At 41.9% G+C, this 12,421-nt stretch overlaps 2 protein-coding genes across 2 annotated transcripts in view; one reads left to right on the top strand and one right to left on the bottom strand.

Annotated features, from left to right (window-relative positions):
• cfap65 (cilia and flagella associated protein 65) overlaps positions 1-8,773 on the top strand; it is a 115,176-nt gene extending 106,403 nt beyond the window's left edge. Inside the window, exons 31-33 of the mRNA XM_052521818.1 lie at positions 2,184-2,483; positions 7,236-7,370; positions 8,470-8,773. Coding sequence (XP_052377778.1) covers positions 2,184-2,483; positions 7,236-7,370; positions 8,470-8,605 — 571 coding nt within the window. The 3' untranslated portion in view covers positions 8,606-8,773. The remainder of the gene's footprint in view (positions 1-2,183; positions 2,484-7,235; positions 7,371-8,469) is intronic.
• A 1,612-nt stretch (positions 8,774-10,385) lies between these two features.
• Positions 10,386-12,421, bottom strand: part of LOC118379528 (fibronectin-like) — a 91,081-nt gene continuing 89,045 nt past the window's right edge. Inside the window, exon 47 of the mRNA XM_052523146.1 lies at positions 10,386-12,099. Within this exon, the coding sequence (XP_052379106.1) occupies positions 12,031-12,099 (69 nt within the window). The 3' untranslated portion in view covers positions 10,386-12,030. The remainder of the gene's footprint in view (positions 12,100-12,421) is intronic.

Here is a 12,421-nt window from a genome sequence, read left to right as displayed (position 1 = left end):
CTCTCCTCTATATTCAGGTACAGTAACTCTCCTCTCCTCTATATTCAGGTTCAGTAACTCTCCTCTCCTCTATATTCAGGTTCAGTAACTCTCCTCTATATTCAGGTACAGTAACTCTCCTCTCCTCTATATTCAGGTTCAGTAACTCTCCTCTATATTCAGGTACAGTAACTCTCCTCTATATTCAGGTACAGTAACTCTCCTCTCCTCTATATTCAGGTACAGTAACTCTCCTCTATATTCAGGAACAGTAACTCTCCTCTCCTCTATATTCAGGTACAGTAACTCTCCTCTCCTCTATATTCAGGTTCAGTAACTCTCCTCTCCTCTATATTCAGGTACAGTAACTCTCCTCTCCTCTATATTCAGGTTCAGTAACTCTCCTCTCCTCTATATTCAGGTTCAGTAACTCTCCTCTATATTCAGGTTCAGTAACTCTCCTCTCCTCTATATTCAGGTTCAGTAACTCTCCTCTCCTCTATATTCAGGTTCAGTAACTCTCCTCTATATTCAGGTTCAGTAACTCTCCTCTCCTCTATATTCAGGAACAGTAACTCTCCTCTCCTCTATATTCAGGTTCAGTAACTCTCCTCTCCTCTATATTCAGGTTCAGTAACTCTCCTCTCCTCTATATTCAGGTTCAGTAACTCTCTCTCCTCTATATTCAGGTACAGTTACTCTCTATATTCTCTCCTCTTTATTTAGGTTCAGTAACTCTCCTCTATATTCAGGTTCAGTAACTCTCCTCTCCTCTATATTCAGGTTCAGTAACTCCCTCTCCTCCATATTCAGGTTCAGTAACTCTCCTCTCCTCTATATTCAGGTTCAGTAACTCTCCTCTATATTCAGGTTCAGTAACTCTCCCTCTATATTCAGGTTCAGTAACTCAGGTATAGTAACTCTCCTCTCCTCTATATTCAGGTTCAGTAACTCTCCTCTCCTCTATATTCAGGTTCAGTAACTCTCCTCTCCTCTATATTCAGGTACAGTTACTCTCCTCTCCTCTATATTCAGGTTCAGTAACTCTCCTCTATATTCAGGTTCAGTAACTCTCCTCTCCTCTATATTCAGGTTCAGTAACTCTCCTCTCCTCTATATTCAGGTTCAGTAACTCTCCTCTATATTCAGGTTCAGTAACTCTCCTCTCCTCTATATTCAGATTCAGTAACTCTCCTCTCCTCTATATTCAGGTTCAGTAACTCTCCTCTCCTCTATATTCAGGTACAGTAACTCTCCTCTCCTCTATATTCAGGTTCAGTAACTCTCCTCTCCTCTATATTCAGGTACAGTAACTCTCCTCTATATTCAGGTTCAGTAACTCTCCTCTATATTCAGGTTCAGTAACTCTCCTCTATATTCAGGTTCAGTCACTCCCCTCTATATTCAGGTTCAGTAACTCCAGGTTCAGTAACTCTCCTCTATATTCAGGTACAGTAACTCTCCTCTCCTCTATATTCAGGTACAGTAACTCTCCTCTATATTCAGGTTCAGTAACTCTCCTCTATATTCAGGTTCAGTAACTCTCCTCTCCTCTATATTCAGGTACAGTTACTCTCCTCTCCTCTATATTCAGGTTCAGTAACTCCCCTCTATATTCAGGTACAGTTAATCTCCCCCTCTATATTCAGGTTCAGTAACCCTCCTCTATATTCAGGTTCAGTAACTCTCCTCTATATTCAGGTACAGTAACTCCCCTCTCCTCTATATTCAGGTTCAGTAACTCTCCTCTCCTCTATATTCAGGTTCAGTAACCCTCCTCTATATTCAGGTACAGTAACTCTCCTCTATATTCAGGTTCAGCAACTCTCCTCTCCTCTATATTCAGGTACAGTAACTCTCCTCTCCTCTATATTCAGGTTCAGCAACTCTCCTCTCCTCTATATTCAGGTTCAGCAACTCTCCTCTCCTCTATATTCAGGTTCAGTAACTCTCCTCTCCTCTATATTCAGGTTCAGTAACTCACCTCTATATTCAGGTACAGTTAATCTCCCCCCTCTATATTCAGGTTCAGTTCTGTGTGGTTAGTTGGCAGCATCTAAGGAGTTAGATAAAAGGTGAGATGCTTCGTTCCTCACCATGTTGCCGTAGGAATGGCCCTGAGAGACTCGGTGGTGCTTCTAGCCTGTCCACTATGCACCATGGAGTTGTTGTATAGCTGTATCTTTCTTCCCTGTTCCCTGTAGGAGCCTCCTGGACGACCCTCACTTCCACCACTCTCTGGTGAACGGTGTGGCTGAACCCGTGCCCTACTTCACCCAGCTGAGACAGACTGCCTACACCCCTACCACACCTCTCCCTGGGGCTGCTACGCCTTTTCCTGGGACCAGGGAGGCCCCTCCACCTTGCCCCCCTACTCCTCAGCTCCTCATGGGGGGCAGTCTGTACAGTGCTGGGGTAACAGAGGTAACAAAGCAACAGCCACAGACCCAGAAGCCAACAGTGAAGCGAGATTGTCAGCTCAACGTTCAGGAGACCATCCGCAGGTGAGCTGGGTTGGGTGGGGCGACATACAGTTGTCGGAAGTTTACATACAGTGGGGCAACAAAGTATTTAGTCAGCCACCAATTGTGCAAGTTCTCCCACTTAAAAAGATGAGAGAGGCCTGTAATTTTCATCATAGGTACACTTCAACTACAAAATGAGAGAAAAAAATCCAGAAAATCACATTGTAGGATTTTTTATGAATTTATTAGCAAATTATGTTGGAAAATAAGTATTTGGTCACCTACAAACAAGCTAGATTTCTGGCTCTCACAGACCTGTAACTTCTTCTTTAAGAGGCTCCTCTATCCTCCACTCGTTACCTGTGTTAATGGCACCTGTTTGAACTTGTTATCAGTATAAAAGACACCTGTCCACAACCTCAAACAGTCACACTCCAAACTCCACTATGGCCAAGACCAAAGAGCTGTCAAAGGACTGCAGAAACAAAATTGTAGACCTGCACCAGGCTGGGAAGACTGAATCTGCATTAGGTAAGCAGCTTGGTTTGAAGAAATCAACTGTGGGAGCAATTATTAGGAAATGGAAGACATACAAGACCACTGATAATCTCCCTCGATCTGGGGCTCCACGCAAGATCTCACCCCGTGGGGTCAAAATTATCACAAGAACGGTGAGCAAAAATCCCAGAACCACACGGGGGGACCGAGTGAATGACCTGCAGAGAGCTGGGACCAAAGTAACAAAGCCTACCATCAGTAACATACTACGCCGCCAGGGACTCAAATCCTGCAGTGCCAGACGTGTCACCCTGCTTAAGCCAGTACATGTCCAGGCCCGTCTGAAGTTTGCTAGAGAGCATTTGGTTGATCCAGAAGAAGATTGGGAGAATGTCATATGGTCAGATGAAACTTTTTGGTAAAAACTCAACTCGTCGTGTTTGGAGGACAAAGAATGCTAAGTTACATCCAAAGAACACCATACCTACTGGGCTGTTTTTCTGCAAAGGGACCAGGACGACTGATCCGTGTAAAGGAAACAATGAATGGGGCCATGTATCGTGAGATTTTGAGTGTAAACCTCCTTCCATCAGCAAGGGCATTGAAGATGAAACGTGGCTGGGTCTTTCAGCATGACAATGATCCCAAACACACCGCCCGGGCAACGAAGGAGTGGCTTTGTAAGAAGCATTTCAAGGTCCTGGAGAGGCCTAGCCAGTCTCCAGATCTCAAATCATTAGAAAGAGTTGAAAGTCCGTGTTGCCCAGCAACAGCCCCAAAACAGCACTGCTCTAGAGGAGATCTGCATGGAGGAATGGGCCAAAATACCAGCAACAGTGTGTGAAAACCTCGTGAAGACTTACAGCTAACGTTTGACCTCTGTCATTGCCAACAAAGGGTATATAACAAAGTATTGAGATAAACTTTTGTTATTGACCAAATACTTATTTTCCACCATAATTCGCAAATAAATTCATTAAAAATCCTACAATGTGATTTTCTGGATTTTTTTTCTTACTTTGTCTGTCATAGTTGAAGTGTACCTATGATAAAAAATGACAGGCCTCTCTCATCTTTTTAAGTGGGAGAACTTGCACAATTGGTAGCTGACTAAATACTTTGTTGCCCCACTGTACACGTTGGTTGGAGTCATTAAAACCCATTTTTCAACCACTCTTCGCATTTCTTGTTAACAAAGTCATTTTTCCAACAATTGTTTCCAGACAGATTATTTCACTTAGTATCACATTTCCAGAGGGTCAGAAGTTTACATACACTAATTGACTGTACAGCTTGGAAAATAACAGAAAATGTCATAGTTTTGGAAGCTTCTGATAGGCTAATTGACATCATTTGAGTCAATTGGAGGTGTACCTGTGGATGTATTTCAAGGTCTACCTTCAAACTCAGTGCCTTGACATCATGGGGAAATCAAAAGAAATCAGCCAAGACCTCAGAAAAAAATGTATAGACCTCCACAAGTCTGGTTCATCCTTGGGAGAAATTTCCAAACACCTGAAGGTACCACGTTCATCTGTACAAACAATCGTACGCAAGTATAAACACCATGGGACCACGCAGCCGTCATACCGCTCAGGAAGGAGACGCGTTCTGTCTCCTAGAGATGAATGTACTGTGGTGCGAAAAGTGCAAATCAATCCCAGAACAACAGCAAAGGACCTTGTGAAGATGCTGGAGGAAACAGGTACAAAAGTATCTGTATCTACAGTAAAACGAGTCATATATCAACATAACCTGAAAGGCTGTTCAGCAAGGAAGAAGCCACTGCTCAAAACCGCCATAAAAAAGCCAGACTACGGTTTGCAACTGCTGTCGTGGAAATGTCCTGTATTACCAAATCATGAGAGAGCAAACCACACACAAGTCAGAGTTATATCATAAAGTCCATATTCAATTATATGAGCTTCACCATAAGCCCTGTGACTCTCAGATCAATTCAGTGTCTATAAATGAATTCTCTGAGAGTGCTTAAGAAACAATTCTTAGTATCATTTATAGCCAAGACCCCACCCATTTAAACTCACATGACAAATAACAGATCTTAGGAATATTGCACAAAGGAAGACACAGCATTTGCTATAAATTATTGTTCAGTTTTCTCTCTTAGACAAGGTTCTACTTCTCGTTCTTGGTACAACATAGAACCAAAACATGACCTCATCCAATGGCATATATAAATTGTCAATCCTCGATACTCTCATCTCAAATACCTTGACAAGCTCACGGAGGAGAGTGAGCCTCTAGGTCATATACTAGGTCAAGACTAGGTCAAGACACATTCCCATAAGAAGACAAGCCTGACCTCTCACCTCTCTGGGGCCCAAGTAACTTTGCCCACATAAGCATACTTATGAACATTGATAAAACATCTTATTTATCAATGTTACCTAAAGAATTTTGATTCTGCTACCACACTGCACATGGGGACAAAGATTGTACTTTTTGGAGAAATGTCCTCTGGTCTGATGAAACAAAAATAGAACTGTTTGGCCATAATGACCATTATTATATTTGGAGGAAAAAGGGGGAGGAATAAGGCCGAAGAACACCATCCCAACCGTGAAGCACGGGCGTGGCAGCATCGTGTTGAGGTGGTGCTTTGCTGCAGGAGAGACTGTGCACTTCACAAAATCGATGGCATCATGAGGAGGGAAAATGATGGGGGTATATTGAAGCAACATCTCAAGACATCAGTCAGGAAGTTAAAGTGGGTGGGGTTATATCCTTCCAAATGGGTCTTCCAAATGGACAACTGACCCCCCAGTCTACTTCCAATTTTGTGCAAAATGGCGGGGGGCTAAGGACAACAAAGTCAAGGTATTGGAGTGGCCATCACAAAGCCCTGACCTCAATCCTATTTTTTTAACGAGGATTAAATGTCAGTAATTGTGAAAAACTGGGTTTAAATGTATTTGGCTAAGGTATATGTAAACTTCCGACTTCAGCTGTACGTGGGGCAGGGCTTTAGGTAACCAGTTATAGACCATTCCTGTCTAAACAGGAAATACTTCAAACAAATCCATGACCACACCTTTTACAGATTGTGACTTTTAAGGGGAGAAATATTTGATTTGATTTGATCAGATATTGAAGGGAAAAAGGTAATGAACAATCTCAAGACATTTGAATGTTTGTATCCCCAAATTGAATTAATGTGCAAAATTAGGACAACAAATGTTGTATCCCCTATTTTTTTGAATTAATGTGAATTGAAAAACTGGGTACTGTTGTTCCCCTTGAATTAATGTGAATTAGGGTACTGTTGTATCCCCATGAATTAATGACTTTTGAATTAGATATTAAAAGGTACTGTTGTATCCCCTTGAATTAATGTGAATTAGGGTACTGTTGTATCCCCTTGAATTAATGTGAATTAGGGTACTGTTGTATCCCCTTGAATTAATGTGAATTAGGGTACTGTTGTATCCCCTTGAATTAATGTGAATTAGGGTACTGTTGTATCCCCTTGAATTAATGTGAATTAGGGTACTGTTGTTCCCCTTGAATTAATGTGAATTAGGGTACTGTTGTCCCCCTTGAATTAATGTGAATTAGGGTACTGTTGTTCCCCTTGAATTAATGTGAATTAGGGTACTGTTGTTCCCCTTGAATTAATGTGAATTAGGGTAATGTTGTTCCCCTTGAATTAATGTGAATTAGGGTACTGTTGTATCCCCTTGAATTAATGTGAATTAGGGTACTGTTGTTCCCCTTGAATTAAGAGACTGTTCCTTTGGTAACCTCTCTGTGTTCACTTTTGCTACCCCTCCTCCCTCTTCTCTTCCCCTCCTTCCTCTCCTCTCCCCCTCCCTCTCCTCTTCCCCTCCTACCTCCCTCTCCTCTTCCCCTCCTACCTCTCCTCTCCTCTCCCCCCTCCCTCTCCTCTTCCCCTACTCCCCTTCCCCTATTCCTTCTCCCTCTCTTCCTCTCCTCCCTCTCCTCCTTCTCCTCTTCCCCCTCCTCTTCCCCCTCCTCCCTCTCCTCTTCCTCTCCCCCCTCCCTCTCCTCTTCCCCTCCTCCCTCCCTCTCCTCTTCCCCCTCCCTCTCCTCTTCCCCTCCTCCCTCTCCTCTTCCCCTCCCTCTCCTCTTCCCCTCCCTCTCCCCTTCCCCTCCTCTTCCCCTATTCCTTCGCTTCCTCTCCTCCTCCTCCCTCTCCTCTTATCCTTCTCCTCTTATCCTTCTCCTCTTCCCCTCCTCTTATCCTTCTCCTCTTCCCCTCCTCCCTCTCCTCTCCTCCTCCTCCTCTTCCCCTCCCCCTCCTTTTCCTCCCAGGTTGCCAGAGTTCTGTGACGTGACAGAGGAGGTTCTCCTCAACACCTTACAGAACCTGATGATGGAGGCCTTCCTGGGAGAGCTGGTCCTTACAGCCAGGCCACGAATCATCGCTCTGCCTCCTGTCTCTGCCAGGTCTGTCAGAACCTCCTGGATGCCAGAATAGCCTGTTCTCAGATCTGTTTGTGTGGTCTTGTCAACTCCTACGGTCAGACCCACACGCCATCCAGCTTGTACAATGATCATAAAAAACAATTTTTTTTCTACAGAAGTTGGATCTATCAAGCATGTTCATTAGTCCAGGCTCCACAGATTACACATTTCCATTGATCACAGCCATTATCAATAATGTTAAACTGTGACTTATCACTCGTTAATGGATATAGTAACTAGCCATGTTTCCATTCATTTATCGACATTTACAGTTGTTTCACCAGATATCTCATGTCCTATATATTACAGTATGTTCAGGATGTCCTGGGAGGCTCAGTGATCTAAAAGCACCATCTCTAGAGGAGTCACTACAGACCCTGGTTCGAATCGAGGCCGTATCACAATTGGCCCAGCGTAGTCCGGGTTCGGCCGTCATTGTAAATAAAGAATTTGTCCTTAATTGACTTGCCTAGTTAAATTAAAAAAAGGTTACATTTGCATAGAATATAGATGCGACAGTTGCACGTAATGACATCACAACAACAAACATCTAGTGTCATATAAATGTAGTGGTTCAATTGTTTCCATTACCCATCTAGCCAAATTGCACATTAATAAATTGGAGACAGCCTGTATGTCGTCCCACATCTGTTTAATGTATCAGGTTACCCGTGAAAAGGAGAGCATGACAAAATTAACAAATAATTTGCCAACGTACGTATCGCCACATGGTGAAACTTAATTGCCAGAAAAGCAGGGCAAAGTAATTCATGTATTCTTGAAAGTCGGGACAATCCTTGTCCAGGAAAGAAACAGTTTTTCGTTCTAGCATTTAGAAGTTGATGTGGAGGGGAGCTTGATGACATCGTGTCCCCGCGTACCTTCAAAAAGGATTCAGCAATGATCATTTAGTCAAAACACCAGGTCTCGGAGAGAGTTCGACAAAAGAAACATCCCACCTGTCAAAATGTCTCCTATATCTGCAGTTTCCATTACACGTTAGGCTTTTGTTTCTTTTGCAGACTGCTTTTTTTGTCAAATAAACCTGGATCAACAGACTGCTCTGTTTCGTCTTATCTAGGAGGAACAGCTGTGGTTCCAGGAGACTGTCCAGAGGTGGACCTGACCCAGACAGGAGCAGAGAGACAAGGGGGGTTCCTCTGGGTCTTAGCTTCAGCCCACCCTCTTCACTACTGGCCAACTTGGCATGGACCTAACCAGTGTTTTACTCCACACAATGCCTCAACATTATTTCATACCCAATTAATAACTATAAAAAAAATGTTTAAAAAAGTAAAACAAAAGTTGATTTGACAATTTTAAAATAGCGATTTACGTCTCGATGCCCTGATCTACAATGTGATCAGTACTTTCACACCCTCATGTACCTGATAGTATCTCTGTGAAGCACTGGACAGTTTCACTTCACTATATCTAGCCTTTATAAAATAAACCCAAAACATTAACAGACCATTTCAAAAACATTTTTTTGTTTATTAAAAAGGAATTCAGTCCACAGTAGTTAAGACTTTGGCACCTACAATATATATAATTAAAAAAAGTAACAAAAACGTGTACACCCCAAATAGCATTAAAACAAAATGCTTGGATAAAAAGAGATAAATTAAAAACAGCAGTTGAGGTGGGTATGAAACAATGCAACTCAACTGGCAGCCATCTTAGAGCTTCCGTTCACAAAATGGCAGAAGTACATGAAAACAACATACAATTCTGGACATTGAATGAACACCCACTTGTAGTGTACCTCTGTGATACAACTCTTGCATTAAAGCAGTGGTATTCAGCGGGGACCCCCGATTGAATTTCTGGGGACCAAATTTCTTATGATCCCACCCCATATCAAATAACAACCTTCAAAAGAAAAAAAAAAAAATCTGCAGATTTCTACATAATCGTCTTCTCAAAAATGAAAAGAAACCAATAAATACTTTTACTCAATAAAATTGTATTTTTCAAATTATTTCTCAAAAACGTTTGTATAATGTCCCATACAATAATCTGTACTCTTGGTTTCTGGTTCTTCATTTTTAATATATATTTTGAATACCACTGCATTAAAAGACCATGCTTGGTTTTAAAAAGGAATGTTTTTGTTCGTTAGACTGGTATTTGAAGTCTCCAAAGAGATTCGAAATGCATGAAGACAAGGTTCTCATGCGAGTCCTCTGTATCCAAGTGGTTCACTATATAGGGAATAGGGTTATACTTCAAAACAGCGATCTTATTTCTCTGTAGAAGCATTTGAGCTCGGAAATATTATCCATTCCAGATAACTCACGACGCCGTCTAGTTTTCACATATTGTAAACTTCTGAATGGGGTAAAATCTCACATCAGAGAGAGAAAGCTCTGGTTCGGGCAGCACAGAGTAGAAAACAGAGTAGTCTATAGGAGAATTAGGAACTGCACAGAGTAGGCTATAGGAGAATTAGGAACTGCACAGAGTAGGCTATAGGAGAATTAGGAACTGCACAGAGTAGAAACAGAGTAGTCTATAGGAGAATTAGGAACTGCACAGAGTAGAAACAGAGTAGTCTATAGGAGAATTAGGAACTGCACAGAGTAGAAACAGAGTAGGCTACAGGAGGAATGGCAACAGCACAGAGTAGAAACAGAGTAGTCTATAGGAGAATTAGGAACTGCACAGAGTAGAAACAGAGTAGGCTATAGGAGGAATGGCAACAGCACAGAGTAGAAACAGAGTAGTCTACAGGAGAATTAGGAACTGCACAGAGTAGAAACAGAGTAGGCTACAGGAGGAATTAGGAACAGCACAGAGTAGAAACAGAGTAGGCTACAGGAGAATTAGGAACTGCACAGAGTAGAAACAGAGTAGGCTACAGGAGAATTAGGAACTGCACAGAGTAGAAACAGAGTAGGCTACAGGAGAATTAGGAACTGCACAGAGTAGAAACAGAGTAGGCTACAGGAGGAATAGAAACAGAGTAGAAACAGAGTATGCTATAGGAGGAATGGGAACAGCACAGAGTAGAAACAGAGTAGGCTACAGGAGGAATGGGAACAGCACAGAGTAGAAACAGAGTAGGCTACAGGAGGAATGGGAACAGCACAGAGTAGAAACAGAGTAGGCTACAGGAGGAATGGGAACAGCACAGAGTAGAAACAGAGTAGGCTACAGGAGGAATGGGAACAGCACAGAGTAGAAACAGAGTAGGCTACAGGAGGAATACTGAATGGCTTTAGAACCTCTACAGATTCTCTCTTTTCATGGGAATGTCTCGAAGGACTAGGTAGGACAACGGAACCAAACATTAAAGACCCTTTCTTTGCCTTGGGGGTGGGGGGGGTATTTTGAAGTGACTCTATAGAAAGGAGTGGCAATGTGGAGAAGCAGCAGGATGGTGGTTAATTGGTCAGACCAGACCACTGATCAAGGTTAGTGAATGACAGGAACAGGAAGGCAGCACGTAGTTGACACTTCCTACAGTAATATGTTCCATGGAGTACTTCTGTGACGGCACGGGAAGACATCGCCATAGAAATACAAGTCTATAAGAATTCAATAGGAATTATATTTCCATGGGCGACACGTAGGAAGTCCCACCAAGTTGACTACTTTAAAAAAAATAAAAAAATATGGTGCATGCTAGCAGTCTTGTGAGACTGATCCTAGTGCACTCTAGGTTTTATAACTCTGTGTAAGTCACAGGTACAGCGCCTTCAGGAAGTATTGACTTTTTACATGTTGTTGTTGTTGTTGTTACAGCCTGAATTTAAAATGGATTAAATAGAAATTGTGTGTCAATGATTTACACACAATTACCCCATAATGTCAAAATGGAATATTGTTTTGTAGAACATTTTGTAAAGTAATAAAATGTTAAAAGTTGAGTATTGAGTCAATAAGTATTCAAACCCCTTTGTAATGGCAAGCCTAAAGGTCAGGAGTAAAAATGTGCTTTTGACAAATTGCATAATGAGTTGTTTAACCTTTGTTTCCCATCTCTTTACCCCACACAAGTGTCTGTGAGGTCACTCAATCGAGTAGTGAATTTCAAGCACCGATTCAACCACAAAGACATGGGAAGTTTTCCAATTCCTCGCAAAGAAGGGCACCTATTGGTAGCAGACACTGAATATCCCTTTGAGCATGGTGAAGTTATTAATTACACTTTGGATGGTGCATCTACACACCCAGTCACTACAAAGATACAGGCGTCCTTCCTAACTCAGTTGCCGGAGAGGAAAGAAACCACTCAGGGATTTCACCAGAACAATAAGCTTTGGATTTAGAAATCAGCTTGAAAATCTATGGCAACACTTGAAAATGGCTGTCTAGCAAACTATTTTTTTTTAGTGGCCAAATATTGTACAATCCAGGTGTTAGAGCTCTTAGAGATTGACCCAGAAAAGTCCTACAAAGTATTGACTCAGGGATGTGAATACATAAGTAAATTAGATATTTATGCATTTCATTTTCAATATATATATTTGCTAAAAATCTCTAAAAACATTTTCACTTTCATTAAAAAATCTATGTAATCCATTTTGAATTCAGGCTGTAACAACAAGTTGTTGAATAAGTCCAGGGATAGGAAGACTTTCTGAAGGCCCTGTAATGTGAGTGGAGTCTGAGGAGGAGGAGGATCTCCTCTCCTTCTTTACTCGGAGGGTTGCTGTACATCTGCTAGGAGCTCTGGTCTCAGACACTCTATAGGACACTGGATGTTCTGTTGGGAAGACAGAAAGGAAACATTGAGTTCATTTAAAGTACGTGTTAGCATGATGGTCAATAGGGAAATAATTTTTTTTACCTTTATTTAACTAGGCAAGTCAGTTAAGAACATTTTTTTATTTTCAATGACGGCCTAGGAACAGTGGGTTAACTGCCTTGTTCAGGGGCAGAACAACCGATTTGTACCTTGTCAGCTCGGGGGATTTGAACTTGCAACCTTCCGATTACTAGTCCAACACTCTAACCACTAGGCTACCCTGCCGCATGATATACAGTTGATCTCGATTGACATATGGGAGGTCAAAGAAATTTGTGTC

This window comes from Oncorhynchus keta, chromosome 7 (assembly GCF_023373465.1).
Source record: "Oncorhynchus keta strain PuntledgeMale-10-30-2019 chromosome 7, Oket_V2, whole genome shotgun sequence".
Lineage (NCBI taxonomy): Eukaryota > Metazoa > Chordata > Actinopteri > Salmoniformes > Salmonidae > Oncorhynchus > Oncorhynchus keta.
Note: the sequence above shows the minus strand (reverse complement) of the source record. Positions and strands in the feature narration are given on the sequence as shown.